This window comes from Sapajus apella, unplaced genomic scaffold, assembly GCF_009761245.1.
Source record: "Sapajus apella isolate SASKATOON/1434 unplaced genomic scaffold, GSC_monkey_1.0 scaffold5, whole genome shotgun sequence".
Taxonomy (NCBI): Eukaryota; Metazoa; Chordata; class Mammalia; order Primates; family Cebidae; genus Sapajus; species Sapajus apella.
Window position 1 is genome coordinate 47188325 of NW_022436945.1, and position 26811 is coordinate 47215135.

The 26811-nt window shown below is 36.1% G+C and overlaps 1 protein-coding gene across 5 annotated transcripts in view; it reads left to right on the top strand.

Annotated features, from left to right (window-relative positions):
* Positions 1-26811, top strand: part of ADGRL3 (adhesion G protein-coupled receptor L3) — an 844276-nt gene that overhangs the window by 312044 nt on the left and 505421 nt on the right. For all 5 annotated transcript variants that reach the window (XM_032272132.1, XM_032272140.1, XM_032272143.1 and 2 more), the window contains one exon: positions 1684-1887. In XM_032272132.1, coding sequence (XP_032128023.1) covers positions 1684-1887 — 204 coding nt within the window. The remainder of the gene's footprint in view (positions 1-1683; positions 1888-26811) is intronic.

Sequence of the window (26811 nt, forward strand, 5' to 3'; positions counted from 1 at the left end):
GCTCATAGCTTAACTTGGCTAAGGATAAAATCTTTCAATTTTTTTATAATAACAGAAGCTTGTAGGATAACCTATTCTGGTAACCTTTGGCTAATATTTTTTCATAGAGCAGTAAGAAAGCTGTGAGGGAAAATATGCCTATATATGTCTATGTAAAAATATTTTTATATTGGTCATATTGTCATGTTAGGCAATGAAGACAGGGAAATCTCAGGACCCAAAAGATCAGAAATGATCCCACTAGAGTGAAACATCAAAGAAGGCAATCCTTAGAGATGTTGATTTTCACAGCTTTGTGGTCTTGAAAGTTATTTTCTTCTTCGGCATCTTTTTCATTCACAGACGCTATGGAAACAGCATTCAGATTACCTTTTGCCTAGATACTTTAATAATCATACATTGTGATAAATTGAAATAAAAATGTTTCGGGGCAATGTCTCAGACTTATATTTTCAAGTTTTTTGTTATACTGTTTAACATATTTCTTAATATGATTTTTTTCTATAAAAGTTGTATTATTTTATATATTTGGGAGGGATATGTTTTGCACTCTTAATTTGCAAATATTTTATATAGCAAAAAATTATGGCACCACTGTATAAATTTCTAGTGTTAGAAAGATGATCATAAAATTCTCTTGCATTATTGATTTTCTTAGTTTCTCTCCTGTTTAATGTTAGCCACATAACATTATTGATGTGTTTTTAAATATGCATGTTAGAACATGTTAAAAACTTGTGTGAAGCGAAATCTTTTTTTTTTTTTTTGGAAAATTTATTCTTTCTGTTGGCAGACATATTTTCATTATCATCCCTATTTATTAAACTAGTTGCAAATAGTGTAGGGAAATGTGTATCTCATGTATCAATGTATCAGAAAAAAATCCTCTACTTAATTATCTCTATTTTCGTAGCATAAAATGTATGGCTGTTTTCTGAATTATTTTTTAAAATCATGTGTATATTTTTTCCCATAATTGTCTTGGTCTTTCATATTTATTCATTTATGTAATATGTACCATTTGTCAGTAAAATCACTGTGTATATAAATGGTAAAAATGTGTGTATATCCTTTTCACCTTAATGTCCACCACAGATTTTAATACAGCACCTTGTAAAAATGGTAGTTAAATGACCTGAAAACATATAAATAAGTATAAAACAATCCATATAAGTGTAACCATACATCAAACAAAACAAAACAAATAAACAAACTAAAAACACCTTTCTGGAACTTTCTTTACCCATTAACTTATCAAACTTTTTTATGTGTAAAAATTGAGTTCAAGAACCAATATTCTTAGTTATACTTATGTAGTAGATATTAGTGCCCTTCATTTACATTAGAGTGCTGTGAACCTATAAAAATAAAAATAATATTTATATTTTTTCAGGTAGTTTACTGTGCTTTCAATAATCATGTCTAAATTTCTAATCATTATTAGAGCTAGGATGAGGATTTTCAGCTTAGTTAAGACTGTTTAACTAGGACAGCATCATACTAGGGGCCAGGAAATGTAACCCTCTCGAATGTAGGGTTGTCTAAGTGGGGCCTGGGGTGGCTGGAATCTTGGGCCTATCGCCTGCGACAGAGAGCAGCCTTGGGAATAGCCTCTACCGGGGCTCGCCCTGAGGCGGGACTGAGGTGAGAGGGGTCTGATGGTGCGCCCTGCGGTCCCCGCAGGTGGCAAGCACAGTGAGCGACATCCAGCCCTTGCTGCTCCATTGCGACATGCTGAGCGCAGCCCAGGAGGCGCTCTTCCACCCAGACATCTGCTTCAGCAGCCAGCTGCAGAGCGCACCGCTGCTCATCGCGGACAAGGGCCCCGTGGAGCTACCAGAGGAGTTCGTGGTCCAGGTGCCCAAGGAGCACAGATTGCAGCCCAAGGTGCGGCCAGCGGTGGGGAGAGAGGGCTGGGGGTGGTTGGGCAGGGGCTCCTGAGAGGCTCAGCCCCAGGAAGTGCCCCAAATGTGTCTTCTTGTAAGTTGACTGTCTGCATTCATTTCTGTGGTTATTACCACTTAATGATATCCTAGCCAGTTTTAACAGTGCATGCCGGTTCTACATTAGAACTTCATCGGTATTTTGAAATGTTTGATTTAAAATATTTGATTGGGTTTGAAGTATTCTTGCATTATCACAGGAAATTTAAAATTTCTTTTAGTGACACTTTCAACTTTTGTAAAATTTGAAAGGTTGTGGAAGATAAGTTTTAACATGTCTGATCATCTGCTTGTTTGAAAAAGCTTTCATCAGTGGAAACTATCAAGATTTTAAAAAGATTATGATTAAGACACCTTGCTTAGGGATTGCATATTAGTCATTTAAAGTGTAAAATTTGGTATAAAGGTTATAGTTACTGAAGCAACCTAATTTTCTTATGAAAATGGTGGAACATTCTTTTTATAATATTGCCTCTGCAGCTGGAAAATACAGCAAGTGACACCCAGCCCTAAAAGCTCCAGTGAGGAGCATGAGGCCATATTTCCACAAAACTTAATATTTACTCCTTTCCCCAATACTTTATATTCCATTTTTTATTTACATAATATTTAGGCAATATAATTTTTATTTTTCACACAAAACTACATATGGATACTCTTATTTCTGTCATTTCCCCCAGGGAATATAATATTTGTGACCTTCTTTATGAAAAAGAATAGAGCTGGGAAGCATTTGCTGAGGGGGACTATGAATATCAAACCTTTCCTAAAGCACAGTCATTCTTCCTCCCCAAAAATGTCTAGAGAGGAATACACATATAAGTAATACTAGCAAAAGAACATGAAATATCACAGTATTAGCTGAGTTTATCTTCTAAGCTTCATTAAAGAGTTCTCTGGTAAAATAAGTTGGAATACTTTGTTTCAGTCAGGACCTAAGGGAGGTGCTTCATAAATCCATTTGAGATTTGAGAGACCTGTGAAAGTTAAATGAAATTCTTCAATTACCATGGCCATGAGGCAGAGTAAAAGGGTAACTTTGCACTCACAGTGGCTCTATCTCCTAACTCACATACTTCAATCAGTAGCCTCAAATCTCTCCATTCAGATTGACCTTTCTTTGCAGTGGTGGTTTGGCAGTAGCAGTGGTGAAGACAGGCAGGAAAGTGGTAGGTAAGTCCATGCAATTCCACAGAAGCACGTAGAATAGAGCCCAATGTGTTCTGAAAATTCAAGGACAATGCATAGAAAACAGTCTTTAAGAACTTCCATTTTTCCCTTTCTGGTTTTTTTTTTTTTGTATTATCTTTTCAAACTTGAAGTTTTCTAAATTGGGTATACTTTTAGTATTCCCAGAATGTGCTTCAACAGCCACAAAGATTTTGTCATAAATTTGTCTTATGATTTGTATTGTAAAGCAATAATATATAATGAATATTAATTTACTCCAATGCCTATACATTTGTCAGAATTTCTAGTATTAAGAAATATGGAAATCATGTTTAATTTTTATGAATTCTATAAATATTTAAATCAGCAACTAATATAAACACACACAGCTGCTGGAAACGTCTTCTGACAAAAATTTAGAATATCAATTAGAATAGTTTTTTCTAAGAATTTTATACTGAATTTAAACATTCCCCAATTTCTATAGCTTAATAAGATTTTTCTACATTGCTAGATTTTAGTTTTTGCCATGTATATGGCAGGTTACAGGGTAGTGATGGGTTTTAAATCATATTTCTTAATCAATTTACAAACAGGAAAGCTGTTATATTCTGTTTTGGACAGAGATGAAAACAAGAGCACAGGCTAATTTTATGTGATCTTATTAATGAAGACTGAGGTTAACTTCTTGTGATTTAAAAGGCACTAACAGAATTGTGTTAATCCGTTATGATGAGATGATACTTTTTGAAAGTTGCTTTTGTGCGAAAGTAATTGTATCAAGGACACAGAGAGTGAATACAGGTCATCTTAGAATATCCCCTGTATTAAGAATAAAGAAGAATAAGTAAATATTATGGGGGCATAATCTTTCCTAATATAGAAGACAATATATACAGCTAGAATGCTTGGACAGGTATTAAAAATGACATTGAAGTAAGAGATATCACATTATCTTGAGCTCTTTAAATTGAAAAGCCATAGAGGAATTCGAGCAAGAAAATATCAGTCAATTCAAGTTCTCACGCTTCCTCCCATCCTTCACATTCACAAAACAAAAACAAGTCTGTTATGAAAACAAGATACTTTAAGACTATAAAACTCAAAAATAAATAAAACAATAAAAGCTGCTATTAATGCAATCTGTGATTCAAAAATAAAACTGGTATTACTTAAAAAAATATTAACCTCTGTTTGTTCTGTAGGTAGCCAGACAGGCAAGTACAAATCCAACGAAAGCAGCTGTAACAACAGAAAAAATGCCTTTATTGGCTTGAAATTAAACTTTGTTTTTTCCCCCTTTGAATTCATTTGACTCTTGATAGCTAATAACACTTGAGAGTTAATGAGTGGTTGTATTCATACAAATTAGGACATCTTGGTAAAACAACAAAGCATGAAGAATTTTAAAAAATAGTTCTAAGTTTGTTTTTAGCATGTTAAAGCAGAAGGAAATCTAAGGGCAGATGTCCTAGTTAATGACTAGAAATCACGGCTTTCCCTAGAAGCTAAAGGAATGTTAATGTATTTTTTCAATCAGTGTATATCTAGGTTTATTTTTTTATCTCAGTGCAGATGCATTAAAAGTTCATTGAGAAGATCTACAAATAATGCTCTTACAAGCCACACAGACAGTGGTGCCAGGCCAATACAAATTTGCTGTAGGAAAATAGCTAAAGTATTTCAGGTCTGAGAAAACTTCTGAAAAACTCTTCTCTGGATTCATTTTAAAGTTAATCTTTGCAAGAGCCAAAATGCTTCCACAAGAGGCTTGCGTATTTGTTCAGCTCATTTGGAGAATTACATCAAGCTCTACTGTAACCTTTTTTAAAAAGAACTTTTTCCTTAATACTGGGGTTTTAATGTTTATAGATAGGTTTTAATGTTTATAGGTGGGAAGGCTTCTATAAACCTGTGTGTGTGTATGTGTGTGTGTGTGTGTGTGTGTGTGTGTGTATGTGTGTGTGTGTGTGTGTGTGTGTGTGTGTGTGTGTGTGAGAGAGAGAGAGAGAGAGAGAAAGAGAGAGAGAGAGAGAGAGAACTAAATGCAGAAATAATATTTTAGGAATATCTCATTCTTACGGAATTCTAAGAACCCTGGAGTACTAAATCTTAGATATCAGGAAATTACACCCAGGGATTTTTTTTCATGTGTGACTAGTTTTTCTTCTGTTTTTTTCTCAATCTTTCCAACAGCTTTCTCTGCCCATTGTCATTGTAAGTGACTGTCAACCTGAATTGCACACCATTCCTCCCAGCCAGAGCACCAACCACCAACTGGTGCTTGCCTTCTTGCCTCTTAATTCAGATTTCTAAGAAAGGAAATTTAATCCCATTGGGTTAGGTAAATATCCCTTATCTAATTACTCTTGTCACCAGCCATTCCCTGGCCCAGAGCCCACACAGTAGCAACTGTGTAACAGGCAATACTAGGAATACTTACTATAGGAGTGAGCGTAATGTCCTGTGGAGCATGTCGGGGGATTATCTATTTGGTGGGTCAGAGAAGGTGCCCCTGAAGATAATGTGGCCTCTAAGCTGCAGCCTGACAGACAAGTAGTAGTTAGCCAAGCACAGAAATGGAAGAAGAAAGATACCACTGTGAGTAGAGGAAACAGCAACGTAAGGGCCTGGTTCGGATGATTGGAGCATAGAAGTTCCAAGGATAATTTCTAGATATCAGTTTAGAAATGATCTGGAAAAGTGTTCAGAAATCTGGCCAGGAAAAGCATAGTGATATAACATTATGAGGCGTTTGACATTTTCCTGATGATGGGAGTGAGGGAATAATTAAGTTGATCTTAGAGGAATTAAGCAAGGAGTGACACATTTGAAGAATTAACAAAAAGAGGCTCCAAGACAAGATGGAGTGTTCATCCTATTGATGCAGATAGGTAAGAAATATAAGAGTCTGTTACCTTGGTGGGTTTGACTCAAGGAATAAGTGATGGTAGTGATGATGAGGGCCAAATAACAGAACATAGATACTCATTGCATGTGTGAGTAAGACAGAGGGAAAACCCAAAGGGGAAAGCCAGGTATCTGGCTTGAGAGATTGCATTAGCCTTTACTGAGATAAGAAAGACAAGAGGAGATGGAGAATGTAGGCAAGGAATGATGATGTCATTAACCAACCATTTACAAACTGAACAAAAACCCAATTTTCTGGCCCCAAATTTAAGGACCCATAACTTAAATACAATATAAAAATCTGAAAAAAAAAAAAAAAAAAAAAAAAAAAAAAAAAAAACTAAACTAAAAATGTTATGTGTTTAGGATAAGTGATTCTCAATAAAAAAGTAATAACAGCTAGCATTATTATTTGTTAAGCATCTTATTTTGGCCCAGATGTGATAAGATATCCAGAAACATAAGGGCAGCTGCTAGAATTTTCATTCAGTCCTTCCTTCTACTTCCCAGTAATACCTAGCAGGAATACAGTGGAGCCAAGATTAGTTCTGAATTTTGAGCTCTGCTGTCTTTCCAGGCCTGGATATATTTGGCATTCGTTCAGTTCTTAGTACAATATTCCGATGCAAAATCTAGAAAGAAGCAGGAGACTACTCTGCCCATATTTGCGGTCATTAACAATGTAACATAGAACACACTTCAGTAAAATATTGACAGGGTAATTGCCATGTGTCTTTTGAGAATGCCTCAAAAATGAACCTTGATTAATCTCTTGCCCAATTATAACTGGTTATTAAATAGCATATCCCTTGATGAAAGTGTAAAGTGATGCTTTATTTTGAGGAAATGGTTAATATTCTCATTGATTAAGAGTCTCCAAAATAAAAGCTGTGCTGAAAGAAGAAGAGTTTTCAAAGTTGAAAGTCCAAGACCACAATTGCAAAGCTTACATAATTTTACATGCAATGATGTAATAAGCTGATAGGGGAAGGGAAAGGTTGGCAAAACCTCATTTGTTGGGTTGATTGTAACACCATGATTTGGGAACAGAGCCAGTTCTTTTGTGCGGTATGAGATCACTAACTAGAAACATCATTCACACTGGGCTAAATGAATCACAGAGAGAAGTAAACGTAGGCTGCTTTAACACCTGTAAGCCAGAAGGCCTACATCTAGTTTAATAAATCTAGTAGGAAGCACTTTTCTCTTCTACAAATCACATCCCCTCATGTCTTACCCTTCAGCCACATGGAAGTTGCATCAATTCACCAGACAAACCATGCTTGCCACTATACCTTTGGCAAATATTATCTTTGCTGGTTCGAATGTCCTGTACCACCTAACTCCTCTTCAATGCAGTTTAAACATTTGTTGTAGTGTTTAATCCAAGTGACTTTTCCCTCTTTCACTCATCCACAGCCTTACTTCTGACAGAACAATTTCTATTCTCCTTCTGATTTTGAATTTGAGTGGTCTGAAAATTGTGTGTCTGTGTCTGTGTGTATGTGTATGTAAGTGTGCTTGTGCGTACACATGTGACAATGATGAGTAATCTTTCTGGCATGTTCTCATGTTCTTACTTTTCTTACTCCTAAACTTTTGGAAAACATGGTTCTAATTTTGTTAATACATTGTAGTCTGAAGTGTGTAGGTGAAGTCTAGGAATTTGTGGGGAGGTATGAAGATGAAAGAAATACTAATGGAAGAACAGGTATCAATGTTGCAACAGCAACGGAAAACTCTGTTTTACAAGTTCATCCTTTTGGATGTAACTCTTTGCTGCAGGAGAATAATATAATGTGCCTTTTAGAGTGCTGTGTTAGCTGCCTTGTTCTATATGACACTGTAATAATATTTCAGATAAAAGCCCCATTCACATTTATTTGTGTCTTTCAGTGAGGTTTGCCATTTTAGACAAGACTTCGAGTCTAATTGATATGCATAATACATTCTTTGCACATCACTGTTCAGAATTCTTATGTGTATCTAGGGTCATATTATGATTCTATGTGGGAAGAAAGGTAATAGGCCTCTAGGGAAATAGGTCAGCTATTGAGATTTTTAAAAAATGCTTTGTAGCGCTAAACATAATTTCAAAGAATTTCTTTAAGACCCTGCTTTTCCCCCAAATGGTAAATACCAAAATGGTGCATCCAATTGAAAATAAATGTGTGAACTTGACCTACAAGTATTTCTAGAAAAATGTGATAAGCTCAGTCTTTTGTCTCTAATGGTGTAAATTACAATTTATATTCCCTCTTTGAAAAGCATATGAGTAACTTTTCAAAATACTTTTAGAAATTATACTTTTGACTATTGAGTTCTTTTTACAAAGAATATGAATAACTAAAAATAGATGCTAAACTGACATTTAGGGCCCAAAATGTTTTAGTTCTGAATTTAATTGAGAACTTGCTTTAAATTGTCTCATTAAATTATTGAGTATCTTCCATGTTCAGAGTATTATGTATGTGTTCCAAAGGAGCAATTGTATACACATAATGACAGATACTTCTCAGCATAAGTCAGTTACTAGGAAAAATCTTCCTTTTTCTTCTCTATCCCCTTATCTGAAACGATGTGTGATGTAATAGAAATCTGAAGTGTATCCCAGATACAAAGAGGAAACTTTCATTGTATTTACAAAAGCCTTAACACAAATTTCAGGCGAAAAGAAAGGGCAAGTGAGATGATGTCCATAAAACATCACACTTTTGTAGACTACCATATGCTCCTGTTTTTAGAATCTGCATTTCCTGTTTATATAAGTCTCCAAAACAGAAATGCAGAAATTTGGCCAGGTGTTCTAATGTATTCTTTCTTTCATATATGCAATGAATTAAATTGATGATATTTTTTCTAATTCTTACTGCTTAAGGAACTATTTCTTTTTCTTGGTTATTAGGGATAGCTTTAATTCTTCTTCACTATTTTACTTTTACTTCTCCAAAGATGCTACTAGTATGGAATTACAGTAAATGGGCTTTGAAGTCAGATTTATTTCATTCTCAGCTTTACTGTTGACTATCTTAGCCAAATCCAGTGACTTATATTCTTAAAATCTTTGTTATCACATCTATAAATGGTGATATAAAAATGCATATATTGTAGTGATGTTGTGATATGGTGAAGCATGTAGTTCCTGAGACCTAGTAAGTGTTCCCTACCACTGTTTATCCCTTTTTTTTTGACTTTCTGTTTTGTAATAATCAAAACAGAGATATATAATGGAAGATACATGAAGAGTGTTTAATAAATTTATTTTCTTGTTAATATTGCTGTGTAGACTGGGAAGATGAAAATGATTTTGAAAACACTGGCTTTATATTTTGGGCACATTCAAGGGTTCATAGCTTGGGTAACTGAGCATTGGTTGTAAATGTTTGGGAAAGACAGTAATTCATATATTTCATGTGCCTAAAACATCTATGGAACCCTTTATAAGACTGTTCCTTTCCTCAAGGACTTTGCAATCTGTTGCTAGGTAAACCAGGTATGCAGTCAACTCTGTGATTTGGTGGAATATGGTGTCAGTAAAATGCTGTCATGTTTTAAAGAAGGAGGAAATGACATTCCTGGTATGAGATAGGGATAAAGGAGAAAGGAGGATGAATAAAGCTCTTTTAGATAAGGTAGTATTTTAACTAACTCTTGAGAAAAATTCCTATGATAATTTGCAAGCACAGGTGAGAGATAGTAGAGTAGGGTGTTCACAGAGAACGGACTTATGTGAATAAAATTACAGTTGAACAGAATTATACCATTTTGACAAAATGTCAAATAGCCTAATTTAACCAACAACAAGAATGTGGGGAAAGAAATAGTGAGACAAGAAGTTTGAAAGGCACTTTGTAGCTATCTTATAAGGGGGTCTTAAATGTCAGGGTGAGACTCTCTATAATTTTGTCTGTAGTGCAGATTCTTTGGACACTCTTAATTAGAGTTGCAGTTTAGAACCTGCCAGGATTGCGTAGGAAAAATTAGGATAGAGTGGAACTTAAAAGTAGAAAGATCAGTTAGGTTATTGCCATAAGGCAGAAGATAATGAGTGTCTGAACTGGGGAGATAGCAATGGGGATGGAAAGAAGAGGAAAGATATGAGACATGCACAGATAGCAGCACTGAGCTACTAATTGGATGTAGGAGATGAGGTCCAGGGAAGAATCAAAGATGCCGAGGTGACTGGGTGGTACCATTTGCAAAATTAGGATGTCAAGTGGGAGCATTGACTTTTCAGGAAAAAAATAATGGTGAGGTTGGTCTTAGATATATTGAGTTAGAGGTAAAAATGTAAAGCAGATTCTGAAAATGTGAATCTTTGTCAAGAGAAAAGTGATGGCTAGTGATAAAAGTTGGTAATTTCTGACAGAGCTGATAAAGACATTGATTGGGGCTGATGAGATTGCCTGAACAGGGAATGGACAAGGAGGGATGCTGGGGATGCACTTACCTTTAGGGAAGGGAAAAATACAAGACATTGACAGTGATCAGACATGGGCTGATAAAATTGGTAAGTTGAAGTGGAGTTCCATACTTTTCTTATGCTTTGCCCCTTGGCAGCCTCTGCTAATGCTAATCCACAGAAAGTTCACACAGATGTAATAGTGTGGTCACAGAGTGTGAGCTAAGTGGGTGAGAAAAATGATTGTTTTTGATTCTCACTGATAAATTATTGACTCAATGACCTTTCATAAATGCTATATTTGTAAGGAGAACAAGTAGAAGGAGTAGGCTTGTGAGTTTTATGTAATAGAAATGAGGAAATATGACTAAGTTTAGTGATTTTCCTCCATTTTGAAATTGTTTTACCTTGGATTTTTTTTTTTTTTGTTTTGATCATTGGTTTATTGTAAATTATCAGACTAAAGTAGCGTTGGAGTGAACACAAATTAGAAGACTGCAATACACTTGGCTGGGCATGATGGCTCATGCCCGTGATCTTAACACTTTAGGAGGTAAAGCAGGGAAGAACACTTGAGACAAGAAGTTTGAAACCAGCCTGCGTAACATAGTGACACCCTGTCTTTATAAGAGAAAAAATAACTGGATGTGATCGTACATCCCTGCAGTTCCAGGTACTCAAGAGGCTGCATTTAAGCCCAGGAGCTTGAGGTTGTAGTGAGCTATGACTGTGCTGCTGCACTCTAGCCTGGGCAACAGAGTAAGACCCTACCTCAAAAAATAAATAAATATGTAAATAAATAAGTTTAAAGTGTTTCATCCTAGGAATGTTGTAATACCTCATAAGTAGAGAAACATTGGGATATTTTTGAATCAGCAACTGGGTGAGTATAAATATAACTATTTTCATATAGTCTATAGCAAAAACAAAGTGCAAACTTGAAAAACGTCACTTTAAAATTCAAAATATACACTAGGGCCAAAATATTTGCCATGAAATAGTTTATCAAAACTAGCCTTGAAATATTAAAAAAATAACCTTATTTGCAACACATTTTCTTAGACACAGAAGTATTTATAGTCATCTTTATTTCTGCCAACAAGTAAATACAATACTTTCATAATTTAAAAATATCAGGAATTTAAAAACATATAAATTTCTCAATTTTATTGGAGACTTCTTATAAATTTAATGTATTTCCACAGTTTTTCATCTGAAAGAAAAAATATACCCTTCTGTTCATCTAATGTTTATCCATTTGATTTCATTTATATTAAATAATGTAATTACATATAATGGGAATATAATCTACCAGAATTGTTTGAATGGCTTATGAAGATATATATTTTGTTGATTTATTTCTTACCTATAATTTATTTCTCAAAATCTTTGTCATCTTTAAAGACACAGCTATGGCAACACAGTATTATTGAAAAGCTACCTGTGTGAAACCTATTTGTTATTACATTTCTCCCATCTTTAATTGACATATACATATACATATGTACATATCCATAATATATGATCATAATATATGTGCAATTTAAACAAGTTAGAAATGTTTAGGTAATTCATGGGTAGAAGTCTACTTTAGATTAACTATGAATGCCACTTTAAGTTTTTGTTAAGTTTAAAGAATCTTCCATTTGGATTTTTTGTAAGATGCTGAGAAAATTAAAAGAATATTGTTATTAATTGAAAATTTTGAGTCTTTCTTTTGGTTTTTATTTTTTATGCTACTTAATGTTTTCACTTCAAGGTATTAATTTTAAATTATGAAAGTATTAAACAAGATTGTAGTGTAGACTTTGAGTTGTAGAGCAGTATGGCAAAGGAGACAATAATGTAAGAGCTTTAAAACTCAGCTAACTTAAAGCCTTCTCATTGTCTGGGCCTTCCCCCTCTAACAGCATCTTATTGTACAGTTCCTGGCTCCTTCACGGTGTTCAGACTCCACTTTTCTTGGTTGCGTTTTCTCACCACTGTGCCCTTTCCTCTCTTTTGTTGCCTTTCTAACTTCCAGTGATCTTTTAGCTCTTGGCACTTGGGGTGTGAAGCAGTGTAATTTAGTCATTAAGAAGATGGATGCTTGGTCCAGAATGCCAGGTGTCCAATCATGACTCACTTGAAAGATGTATGACCTCACTATGCGTCCGTTCTCTCATTTTTCAAATAGAAATAATAACAGTCATAACTCATAGAATTGTTGTGAGTATTACATAAGTTAATTCACATCAATTACTTAGAAAAATCCTATTGCATGCAGTAAGCAGTAAGCGTTAGTGATTCCATTATTCTCTCTTCTCTCTGTTTTAGTCTGTTCTATGTTCTCTGTGTCACTTCCTCTGGAAAGTCTGTCTTGGTCCCTGGAGGTTGGGATATGACAATCCTATCATACCTAGTCTGTTTACTCATCTGCTTTTCTCCTTGGACTCTGTTTAAGAGCAGAAGATGTGTCTTTCATCTTCACAACCCAAACACCCAGAATTGAGAATGCTGTGTAGAAGATACTCACAATTGTTGAATGAGTAAATAAATTAATGGGATTTTGAAGATATGTGCCACCATACAGGATTTCTGTAGACCCAACAATAGCCTACCATACTGAGTAAGCGCTAATAGAAGCTAGCAAACTGAAAGGCTAAGAGATGAGGTACCATAATTTGAGAATCGTATGGTTTATTTATTCTCTAGCTGGAGTCAGCGATGCAGACGTGGATAGGTTCACACAATTAGGATAGGAATCCATGAGGTGGAAGGACCACACTTTCTTAATTTTGTTTTATGCCATGCTGCAATATCCTGATACACTTTCTCTCACATCAGCTTTTTCTGCTGATGGTGTGGTTACAAAAACCAGATATGCAAGGAAGCTCAATAGATGGAAGGTGCCTAGAGGTAGTACCACAAGACTTGCTCCGTTGGAGAGATGCCGGGACTCAGACACCTGGCCACAGCTGTAGCTCACTTATTAATCTGGTGAGCTACCAAGACTTACATCTGTGTTTTTCAAGCAGAGAACTCATTATGGTCAGAAAGAGGCCATAATGGATGTCACTAAAGGAGACAGATTTTAGATTCAATGAATAACAATCTGGAAGTGATATGATCTGGGCTTTATGAATATGCAAAATTTATGGTCTTTTCATCTCTAAGTGAAACTCTTATTTGTTCTATTCTTGTTATCGATGTTTGGCAGAACGATATTCCATAATATGTCTGTAGCTTACTTAGTTACTCTCTATTCTAAGTACATCTTGAGTTCTTGTCTATCCAGTATGTATATTTAACACATAATTTTATCTATCCTTTTTGTTTATTTTCTTCTGCAGCAGATTGGATATCCTCAATTAAAACAGCAAATACTGTATTTCATGTATTATAGTTACGCCAGCCATATGCTCTAGTTTGCTCAGAGAGACTCAGTTTATACCTGCTATTCAGCAGTAATCCTCAACAGTGTCCTCTTTCACTCCCAAAATGTCCTGATTTGGGTGATAATTTATATAATCACCTTGGTTATAATCCAACATCTGCTACTTATAAAACTATGTAAATTGAAGTAAATTATTTAATATCTCATCTATACATTAGTGGATTGGGCTAGATTATTTGTAAAGCTCTTGCTAAATTTGAAATTATTTGACATTTATGGAATGATATTTAAAGCTTTTTACTTCTTTAAGTCTATTCATAAGACTTCTGCCCTGAAGACAAGCATTTTTTTTCATGACAAATGGTTCTAAATGCAACTTTATTATAAATGTATGTATTAACTGCTTTGAAATGTGCACAATTAAAGTTTTAATTTGTACTTGGGACAAAATATTTAAGACATTATGACCATAGATTTAAAAGTGGAAAAACTAGAAGTGCTTTTATTAATTTCTTTAGAATGGAGTATATTAAATAAAGGGCTTTGAAATCACTATATGTGGCTTTAAAAATATTTTATGGCTTTAAATTTAACCTATGCTTGTGTTCCTTATCTGTACATTGAATTAAATAGTTGGCAAGGATTACTAGTTTCTAAGGAAATTAATGATTTTAGTTTTCAGCATGATGTATTTCCAGGTGTCCATGAGCCAGTTCTGTAGGGATTTTGAAAATAATGAGAATTAAATAGAATATTTAGCCACAAATTTGGACATTATCTACAGAGAGAAAATTGCATAAGTACATGAATGATCTCAAAAGTGTTGGTGTAGATGCAAGAGGGTAGTAGAGAAAATGTGGATAGCATTTCTGACTGTCTCTCCTGGTCAGCTGTTCCCTGGGTCTTTCAGGAGCTACAACTAAAAGTCTTGTCATGTAGAAACTGGGTTTGCTACCCTCCCTTAAACAAAACAAAACAAAACAAAAAACCTTTGCCGAATATATGGATATTTGAACGATTTCTTTTTAATGCAACAGTACTTTTTGCAGCTCTCGTCAAGGCTGGAAAGCTCCATGGCTCAGCGCTGAGTTTGGTAAACACAGGCTGTGGAGAGATAGATTTTTGCCTTTTGGAATTTTGTACTTTTGTTGTTATTCTAGTTCTGAGGGGGTGGTATAATATATTAATTCATTATTTAAGTTTCCCTGCATCCCTACGTAGATGATCTGATTCTACTGAAAATACCATACTAACAGCTCTCTGTAGTGCCTCATTAATTTTGAAAATATGAGATTTGATAGGTGATTGAGTGACATGAGCTGGATGAAAACTTCCTCACTCTTATAGGTTATGGAGAAGCAAGAATATTGGAAACATATTCATCTGTGTATTTTTGGCAGTTTATGGAAATTAGTATAAATGTAGATGGCAGCACTTCGCACTTAAATGTACTGGAGAACTTACCACATTCTCTTTAATTATGGTTATGTGTATTTTTCTTCCTTATTTGGTTATTAAATCCTTGAGGTAAGGATCTGTACTTTATTTATTATATATTTGCCAGAATTTAATATAATCCATGGCTCATAGTATTAACTCAATAAATATTTCCTTACTGGTTATTAATTTTGCAAATAGCAAAATATTTGTGATTTATAGAACACCACCTACCAAAGCGTGAAGTTGCTGAAAAAATATTGCAACGATTATATTGGCATATCGCTTCAAGCCTGTTGAGAACATAGAAAAGAAAATGAGCGTGTGTGTATGCATACAGGTTCTTTCACAGACCTGAATCCTGGTAAAATAATTAGGTGCATTGCTCCTACCCACACCCTACAGGATACAGGGTGTTTTGTTTCTTTTGTTTTGTTTTCCCATAGTCTAACGTGCATTATACTAACAGGCGAAAGTTCTCAGTTCTTTGCTTCTGGGCTTTGTGGAAGCTGCTTACTAATCCCCTTGGGGTTGTGGAAAGGGAAAAGAGGTGAGCGTCTTGCATCATTCTGTGGCAGCCTCAGGGATTCATTCAAGAACCTTGGTGGCTTGCTGTGGTGAGAGCAATGAACAGCCTTCCAGCTGGAAAGACATTATGATTATAGCATTTCATTTCCTTCCTTCAGCAAGTATTAACCATGCACCTACTGTGTGTACCTAAATGACAGCATCTAGATCCATCATAGAAATCTGAAGATTTAACTCCTACTTGGGAAGAAATTACAAATGAATAGATAAAACCTAAAAAGAGGCAGAGAGGGCAATACTGATTTCAATAATCTTTGAAGTGTACAGAATGCTTATTGTAATAGTATTTCCATGTGTGATGTACTCTCTAAATTTCTAATAGTACACTTTATATTTCCTCACGTCTGCATTGCTGTGCCCTTAGTAATTCTTGAGAAAAGCAGGACGTTTTTTTTAATCATCCAGTATAATTTTTGTTAGCCTATGAAAATGTTTTTGTCACCTTCATTGACTAACTTTAGAGTATGTAATACAGTGTATTTGTTTCAAATGAAGGTGGTGTGTCCTAACATAGGCATATAAAATAAAGAAAGAATCATTTTGGTTCTCTGAGTAAATTATTTATTTGATTTCATTGAGTCTGTTTCATAACACTAAATAATCAACAAGCTAAAACAAAGTATTTGGCAAAGTTGATGATCTCTCCCCCTAGGAGTGATCTTAGAATCAGAAGCCATACCTTAAGTTATATGAAAGTCACCAGTTTATACTGTGTGTGAGGAAGAGAGGCAGTCAGATGTGCGTGAATGCATCTAGACAGAAAAAGTCTTGCATTTATAACTAGAGCAGCTTTTTGCTTTATCTTCAAAGTTAGAATAAAAGCTTGTGTGACTTGGAGTGGGAAAAAACTTTATCAGCAAGATCATTAATAACTTGGGACTCAGCTTTTCAAGTTACAATTAGCTGCTCAACAGCTGTGACCTCCAAGAGCTACTCATTATTGTTGGTCCTGATTGTTCACTCCCACTGTAGAGCTCTTTTCAGAAATAGTTTCTCTGACATCATTGACCCCAGGGGTCAGAGTGAGAAATGAGTCTTCAAGCACTCATTGTAAGTCTTGTTTCTGCAGGATGCTGCATGTGTGTTGATGTGTGTGTGTGTGTGTGTGTGTGTGCCCGCGTGTGCGTGTGTGTGTGCCCGCGTGTGCGTGTGTTTAAGGAATTCAACCCATGGCTAATGCCTCATTGTAAATACAGCTGTTTGGTCACATCCCGATTAGGAAGGATGCCTGTTCGATGAATAGGCACTTCTGGGAGTAGCTAGAGGATTCAGTGGCTTGAAATACAGAGTAAAACCGATAGTAATACCAGCTCTGTTTTATTTAGATGCTTTTTTTTTAAGAAAAAAAAAAAAAAAGCCTCAACCATGCTTGCCAAACTCTGTCATGCACTGTGTAGCATCCCAATGGATCAGCAGGGATTTTAAACCTGCTGTGTGTTTGGCATACACTGCAACCCAAAGAGAAAGTGGGGATTAGAGAAACTGTAGTGAAGTATGAAATGAAAGCTCAGTTGGAAAAGGAGGACTGGATTACGTTCAGCTTCTTTGCCTCAGTTCCATTAGATATTAAGAACATGGGACTCTTCGGAAAAAGGAATTTGCTTCCCAAGACAAGGTGTAGTGCATAATCTCTATGTTCTGAAAGGAGCCTTAATTAGGGAAGAATCTATCTGCCATAAAACAAAAGAATAAGCAAATTGACAGAAAAGTTGATGGAATTTTGATAAGGATATTTCTGGCCAATGAAGGCCCAGAATTAAATCGTATACTCTCTTGGAGGCTTATTAGTAAAATGTATGTATGATGTTTTTTTTTTTTTTTTTTGAGACTGAGTCTCTGTCACCAGGCTGGAGTGTAGTGACACAATGTCCTTTCACTACAACCTTCGCCTCCTGGGTCCAAGTGATTCTTCTGCCTCAGCCTCCTGAGTAGCTAGTATGGTAGGCGCCCGCCATCACGCCCATCTAATTTTTGTATTTGAAGTGGAGACAGGGTTTCACCATGTTGGCCAGGATGGTCTCCATCTCTTGACCTTGTGATGATGAAGATTTTGAACATGCACCCTTGGCAGTTTCAGCCTAAGTTCTCAAAGGTTGAAGTCATCGTGATATGGCAAATTGAATCTCTGTAGGAAAAGGTAGACTGGTTTTAGCACCAACTCACTTCCAAACCACTTGAATCAGGACAGCACCTCTGGCTGTGTGTCTGAGCCCTCATTTACGAAAACAAAGGAACTAGTTTAGACTTGGACAATATGAATTTGCTGGGAAACTGGGCTAGATTGTAATCTCTCTGAGAGCATTTGTATTTCTCTATCAACTTCATTGTAACTATCTTCACTAGTTTCACTAGTGCTAACCTCAGAAACTAGATGATAAACCATTGAATAAATCTAAATAAATTGCAGAGATCCCTTTCTTTGTTCTGACCCTAGCCTCTATATCGTAGCATGCTTAATTGTTTTTTATGTCTAAAATGGTTAGGTTATCTATTTTCTATTTTTTGAAATGACCACAGAATCTATTTTCTAATATTATGATTTCTAAAGCATAGCTTTGCACTCAAATGTCTGATGATGTTCTATTAATAAATAACTTATTACTGGTGAAATAGACACTCTTTTTGACATTTTAGCAGAAAAAAAGTATGCAAATTCATAACAATGACAGTAATAAGTAACTTAGTGAAAAAGTACTATGTACCAGGTATACAATTTTTGTTATTTTATTTTAGATTCAGGGGATACGTGAATTCAGGGGATACGTGAATTTATATGAGTATGTTGTGTAATGGTGACACAATTTTGTTTTTGTTGCATTTGCTTTTGAGGTCTTAGTCATAAATTATTTGCCTAGATCAATGTACAGAAGTGTTTTTCTGGGTTTTCACCTAGGGTTTTTATTGTTTCAGGCCTTGCATTTAAGTCTTTATCCATCTTAATTTTTGTATACATTGAGAGATAGGGGCCCAGTTTCATTTTTCTGCATGTGGCTAGCCAACTTTTCCCAGCACCATTTATTGCTTAAGGTGTCCTTTCTCCATTGTTTATTTTTGTCAGCTTTGTCAAAGGTTAGTTGGTTGCCTCTGTGTGGCTTTATTTTTGGTTCTTTTCTGTTCCACTGGCCTATGTATCTACATTTATGCCAACATCATGCTATTTTGATTACTCTTGGCTTACAATTTGAAGTCAGAAAATGTAATGTCTCCAGCTTTGCTCTTGTTGCTTAGGAATGCATTAGCTATTCAGCCTCTTTTTGGTTTTATATATATTTTAGACTTGTTTTTTCTAATTCCATTAAAAATGATGTTGATAATTTGATAGGAAATGTGCTGAATCTCTGGATTGCCTTGGGGAGTATAGTCATTTTAATAATAATTGACTCTTCCTATGAATGAGCATGGCACATTTTTCTATTGGTTTATGTCATCCACAATTTCCTTCATCAGTGTTTTGTGGTTCTCCTTGTAGAAGATTTTAAACCTCTTCATTAAATGTATTCATAGGTATTTTACTATTTTTCTGTGTGTCTAATGTAAGTGGGATTGAGTTCTTGATTTCGTTCTCAGCCTGAGAATTGCTGGTATATAGGAATGCAACTGATTTTTGTGTCTCAATTTTGTATTCCAAAAATTTACTGAAGTCATTTGTAAAGTCTAGGTATCTTTTGGAAGAGTCTTTAAGGTTTTATAAGATCATGCCATCAGTGAACAGAGGTAATTTGACTTCCTCTTTTCCAATTTGGATTCCTGTTATTTCTTTCTCTTGCTTGATTGCTCTGGCTAGAATTTCCAATAATATGTTTAACAAGAGCGGTAAGGGGACATGCTCATATTTTTTCAGTTTTTAGGGGGAATGCTTTCAACTTTTACCCATTCAGTACGATGTTGGCCATTAGTTTGTCATATATGGCTCATACGATATTGAGGGTGTTTTTTGATGCCTACTTTGTTGAGGGTTTTTATCATGAGGGGATGTTGGATACTATCTAATGCTTTCTCTGAGTCTATGGAGATGATCACTTGGCATTTGTTTTTGATTTGGTGTTTGGGGTAAATCATACTTACTGAATTGTTTATGTTTAACCATCCTTGCACCCATCTGATCGTGATGGATTATTTTTTTGGATGAGCTGTTGGGTTTGGTTTGCTAGTATTTTGTTGAGGATTTTTGCATCGTGTTCATGGGGGATGTTGGTCTCTAGTTTTGTTTTTTCCTTGCCAGATTTTGGTATTAGGAGGATACTGATTTCATAGAATGTGATAAGAGGAATACCTTCTCCTCAAACTTTTGGAGCAGTTTCAGTCAGTTTGGTACCAGCTTTTCTTTGTACATCTGGTAGAATTCAGGTGTGACTCCATGTGGTCCTGGGATTTTTCTCATTGGTAGATTTATTTTACTACTGATTCATTTTTGTAACTAATTATTGGCCTGTTCAGGATTGCATTTGTTTTCTTGTTCAGTCTTGTAAGATTATTTCCAAGAATTTATCCACTTCTCTAGGTTTTCTAGTTTCTGCACATAGAGATTTTCATAACAGTCTCTGATAATCTTTTGTCTTTCTTTGGCATTGTGCTTATTTCAATCTTCTCTTCTTTGTTTATCTAGCTAGCATCTATCAATTTTGCTCAGCCTTTCAAAGAACCAATTTTTTTACTTCATTTATTCTTTGTATTTTTAGTCTCAATTATATTTAGTTCTTCTAGATCTGTGTTATTTTTTCCCTTCTACTAGCTTTGAGTTTGGTTTTTTCTTATTTTTCTAGTTCCTTTCGGTTTGATATTAGGTTGTTAATTTGAAATCTTTCTGTCTTTTTGATGTAGGCATTTAGCACTATAAACTTTCCTCTGAATTCTGTTTTTGCTGCATTCCAGAGGTTTTGGTATGTTCTTTTATTTGTTTCCAAAAAAATTTTGATTTCTCCCTTAATATTTTTGTTTACCCAAAAGTCATTCAGGAGTAAGTTGTTTAGTTTCCATGTACTTGTGTCGTTTTGAGAGTTCCCAGGGGTACTGGTTTCTAATTTTATTCCACTGTGGTCTAAGATGATACTGGATTTTATTTCAATTCTTTGGAGCTTATTGAGACTTGTTTTATCACCAAGTATATGGTCAATTTTAGAGAACGTTCCATGTGCAGATGAGGAAAATGTATATTCTACATTTGTTGTGTAGAATGATTTGTAGATATCTGCTAGACTCATTTGGTCGAGTCTAGTTTAAGTCCTGAGTTTGTTTGTTTTCTGCATTGATGATCTGTCTAGTGCTCTCAGTGGGGTGTCGAAGTCCATCATTATTATTGTATGGATATCTGTCTCTTTTGTTGGGTCTAGCAGTATGTATTTTATAAATCTGGGTGCCCTGCTGTTGGGTGCATATATATTAATATTTAGGGTAGGTAAATCTTCTTACTGCACTGAACCCTTTATCATTATATAATGCCCTTCTTTGTCTTCTTTTAGTGCTGTTGGTTTAAAGTGTCTTTTAAATGATACAAGTATAATCATCCCTGCTCTTTTTTGTTTTGCATTTACATGATATATAAGTCACCACCCCTTTACTTTGAACCTGTGGATGTCATTAGACATTAGGTGGGTCTCTTATAGACAACAGACAGTAGGGTCTTATTATTTATTTATTTATTTGTTTATTTTTACGCAATTTGCCAAATAAATCTTTTAGGTAGAGCACTTAGATTTTTTACATTCAAAGTTAATATTGATATGTGAGGTATTATTCCTGTCATAGTATTACTAGCTAGTTGCTTTGTACTCTCAATTGTGTAATTGCTTTTAAAGGATCTGTGAACTTTGTAGTGGTGTGTGCTTTGATGGTAGTGAGTATTTTCCTTTTATTTCAATGTTTAGAACTACTTTGAGCATTTCTTGTATCGTGTCTAGTGGTGAAGAATTCTCTTAGCATTGCTTGTCTGGGAAAGACTCTCTCTCCTTCATTATGAAGCTTAGTTTGGCAGATTTGAAATTCTTGCCTTGCGTTATTTTTTATTTAAGTAGTCTAAAAAGAGACCTCAATCTGTTTTGGTTTGTGAAGTTTCTGCTTAGAAGTCAACTGTTAGTCTGTTGGGATTTTCTTAATAAGTGATTTGACCCTTTTCTCTATCTGCCCTTAAGATTTTTCTTCCACATTTATTTTGGTCTGATGAGTGTGTGCTTTGCCAATGTTCAGCTTGTGTAGTATCTTGCAGGTGTTAATTTCTTGTTTCTGGATATTCACCTCTTTGGCAATGTTAGGGATATTTTCCTGAATTATTCCCTCAAATATATTTTCCAAATTGCTTATTTTTTCTTCTTCTCTCTCAGCAATGTCTGTAAGTAATAGGTTTGGTCACTTTAGATAATTTTATATTTTAAAGGCTTTGTTCATTTAAAAAAATCCTTATTTTTATTTTTGTCTGACTTAAAAGACAGGTCTTCAATCTCTGAAATTCTTTCTTTTTCTACTTGGTCTAATCTATCATCTAGGCTTTCAACTATTTTTTGAAGTTCCTGTAGTGAACTTTTAAATTCCCAACATTCCATATATAGAGAGAACTTTAATTCTGCATTCTTTACTATCAATATCCTAAGATTGCTTTCACTGAACTCAAGTATTTACGTTTTACTAAATCCAAATTCAGTGTTTGTTTCCTTTACCCCCATTCTAGCTATTTTGTCTTTCATATCCTTAATTATATTTCTGGCTTCTATGTATTGGTTTTCAAACTTCCTGTGGATTTCATCAAGCTTCCTTACAATCTATTTTTTTAAATTCTTCATTTGTCACTTCAGAATTTTCATTTTGGTGAGGATTCGTTGCCTAAGAGCTGGTATAATCTTTTGGAGGACTCTAAACACTCTATGTTTTTGTACTGCTGTAATTTTTACACTGATTTCTTCTCATCCATTGAGAAGAAGCTATTGCTTCTTATTTTTGAAATGGCTTCAGTTTGATGGGAAATCTTTTTTAAAAACATTTTTCCCCTTGAGGCCATGTCTATAGTGTTTGTTGTGTATAATATTTTGGCTTCATTTTTAGGTGTTTTCAGGGGGCTACGACTCTTTACAGGTGTCTTGGTTGTGAATAGCTTTTGTTTAATGGCTTTCTCAAATGATGCTTGTTGTAATGACGTGTTGGATGTGTGAGCTGACACATTTATCTTCTGCAGATCTGGGAATGTGAATGTGCAGGTCTTAGATAGCTTATCTCATACACATACACTAGGACTATGCCCTTTGGGCAGCAGGTTTTTATTTGGTGGTACAATTTAATCTCCAGTCCAGTGGATGGGCATGTGCCCTTGGGAAACCTGACAATGAATGAAAGCCCCTGCCCTGACTGGGGATGGCTGGGGAAAATTGTGTTGGTTTGTACTGAGGTCTCAGGAGCAGGGGTATTAGGCGTGGCTGCACCAGCTTCTTATCCTGTGCAGGCAGGAATGTAATCAACTTTCCTGTTCCAACCCTGTTGCAGGGATCATGAGCTTCAGCTCATATAGACTGCTCTCTGCCTCTGGCTACAGTGTGATCGCAGACCATGATGGCTACCACCAAAATGGGCTCAGGGCAGAGCCCCTACCTCCAGTCCAGAGCTGAAAGCTCTGTGACTTTTTGCCCTGTGTTGCCCCCTACACAGGCTAGTGCTTTGTGTAGGGAGAGAAAGATGGGCTACACCCTTCATGCAAACCTGTGCAGTGCTAGCTTACTTTCAATAGGTGTGCAGCTGTCGCAAAATGCACGGAGTGGCCATCTCCAAGGGCACTGATGCCAGCTCCCGGTGAGGACAGCCTCTGCTGTGTCTGTAGCAGTGGGTTGGGGAGCAGGAGACAGCCTTCTCTCCGTGTCTGTTCCTGGTTACCAATATAATTGACAATGTCCAGCAGGCTTTGGCAGGCTGCACTCCCCCATCCCCTATGGGTGGCCCTCACTGAGCTTTAAATCTTCATGGGCCCCGCAACTCTCCAAGGACCTTCTAATCCCCTCCAGTTACAAAAGTCACAATGTGTTCTGGGGTCTGTTTATAGGGGATCAGGTGATGTGGAGACAGAAAGGCCAAGGTTTCTAGGGCCTGGCAGTAGCCCACAGTGGGTACACAACCGGTGTGGTGTGCATTGTCTCAGCTCAGGCCCGATGGGGAGAGCAGTGTACCTGTCCAGGCTGGTTACTTGGTGCTCTGTCTCTGGGAAGTTCACAAGTCACCACTGACGGTGTTGCCCAGGGTCTCAAAGGCAGCCTTTCTCCCCTGACAATTTGGTGATAAGCAGATCATTGCAGGGGTGAGGGGAGCAGAGACACACCCCAACTACCCTTCCCCTAGGGCTCCAAGTTCTTCAGGGGATTGTCTCTGCCAGAGTCTTTCTCCTTTCCTTTTCTGTGCCCTGGCTTCTTCCCATGGGCTCTCTGACAGGACCTGGCTCCCTTCCCTCAGCTTTCCATTCAAATCATGACCATTCACCTACAACTTTTATCTTCTTCTTAAGGAGAACTGGCATCTGAACTAGGCATTCCCTAGTCAGCCATCTTGGGAAAAAATAACGCCAGGTACATTTTTAAGCACTACACATGTATTAACTCATAATCAGCCGATGATGTAAGTACCATTATTATCCCTTTTGCAAATAAAGAAAGTAAATTGCATGTCCAAAGTCATGTCAGGTTAAAGATTTGCACTCAGGCAATCTTCCCTCAAACTCGGGAATCTTCACCATTTTACCACACTTTAAAACTCCAATACTGAATTAAATAAAATGGAAATCTGCCAGGTGCAGTGGCTCATGCCTGTAATCCCAGCACTTTGGGAGGCCAAGACAAGACAGGTGGATCACTTGAGGTCAGGAATTTGATACCAGCCTGGCCAATATGGTGAAACCCCATCTCTACTAAAAATACAAAAATTAGCTGGGTGTGGTGGCACATGCCTGTAATCCCAGTTACCCAGGATGCTGAGGTAGGAAAACCACTTGAATCCAGAAGGTGGAGGTTGCAGTGAGCCAAGATTTTGCAGTGCAGTCCAGCCTGGGTGACAAAGCAAGACTCATGTCTCAAAAAAAAAAAAAATATATATATATATATATAGATAGAAAAAAATACAACTGATTTTCTTCAAGGGATGTAAAATTTCCATATGTTTTAGGCATTAAAATTATTTAGCATGTTCCTAAAACTGGATTGAATGTAGCAATATTTTTAGGGACAATATTTGAGAATATAACACAATTTTCAGGTTGATTTCGTTGTGCTTGAAGTTTAATGTAAATTTAATGCCCAGGCTGATATGTTAAAGGAACACACAAAAAAATATTAAATCTGTGCATATTGGGGATCTACTGATAACTAGAACTGATTAGGAACAACAAGGGGCATCTTTGGGTATACAAAAGAAGTTAAAATATAAAACATTAGTTTCGCTGGACTTTTGTCAAAGGCTAAATTTGGTATAGAATATATTCCTTTAGTTGCAATGTAATTATGATCAGCTGAGCTGAGGAGGTAACGAGCCAGAGGCTTGGTAAGCAGAAACCAGAAGGATATTGTTATCAGAGGCAGAATAAGAGAGACACTCCAAAGTTCATAGAAACTCCAGGCTTGCAGCCTGGAGAGTTATAGGAAATGAAAGATCCAGGGTGAGATGGGTAGAAGGAGTTCATGGCCCCAGCAGCAAAAAATAAAGTACTGAAGCAGCTTGATTGCTCAGTCTTAGTTGTCTTTATTTGTTTCACCCCTGGTGAGAGTTCACCCTGAGAGAACCTGTACAGCCGGTGAGAATAGCTGAAAACAGCTGGCTGTCAGTGAGGGCAGGGGTGGAGCAGATGCTGTTTTCTGGTAGTGGTTTCTTTCTTTTTTTTTTTTTTTTCCTGACACCTAGGCAAGTCACATGTAGTTGACTCTTTAGCCAGACATTGTAATGGTCTTCCCTATAGTCCCAGGGATGCAGGCTGCCATTTTATATCTTTGAAAGCCTGTGTGTCTAAGGAAGTATCAACAGAAAGAATTGGAAATGAAGTATTGATATTCTTCATTAAGGGTGATTTGGTGCCATGTGATGGCTGAACTCCAAAGTCATTATGACCAGAAAGCTGCTCCTGAGAAAGAAAGCCAAAAGGTAGAAATGTGAGCTCTATTCAGCTTGATTGCCTGGAGAGTAATTTCTGGCTACATTTCCAGAGGGAGCTCTCTGCTAATAAGAGAATTCTTTGATTATCCAGTGTTCCCTTGTGGCTCTAAGTGTGGCCTTCCTTTCTCTTTTATCAAAGCAGATAATCTGTAAAGAAAGGCAACCAACCGGACAAGTTAATTTTTTAAGCCTTAGATATAGACATAGACATATATATATATATATATATATACACACACACACACACACACACACACACGTATTTGTGTGTATATACTAGTGTGTGTGTATATGTGTATGTGTATACACATTTCCGTAGCCAAGCTGGTTGAGTTTTTGAAACCACTTTGAATTGTTGTATTCTCTATGTGACTATGATCATATTTGGTGATAATATGATATGGGCTTATGGCCAATTTATCCACACTTTAACAAACTCTAATTATTAGAAGTAGTTCATGAGATTTCCCTGGTAATTTTTAATCCGAGTTAATCATATAGGTTTTTTAGGTAAGTAGAGATGACTCTGTAAATGTAAGATTGTAACTTGAATCTGGACACTCTCATAAAATGTTTAAGCTAAAAGTTATATTTGGGATTATAGCTTCAATACAAAGGAAATTGTGGCCTAGAGGTTTTATGTAACATCCCCATAGTTAATGGGCTGAGACCAAGTTAGTGAATCTTGGTTCCATTTCTAACCAAGTTTTACAATTTATTATTTACTGTGAACAAATACACATTTTAGGTGAAATACAGTTTACATTTTGTTTGTAGCTGCTCAAATAATAACAGCTGTGAAAAGTCCCCCTATGTCTAAACATTTTCTGAGGATTGAAAAATAAGTTCTGTCCGTAATAAATAATTAAGACAATATG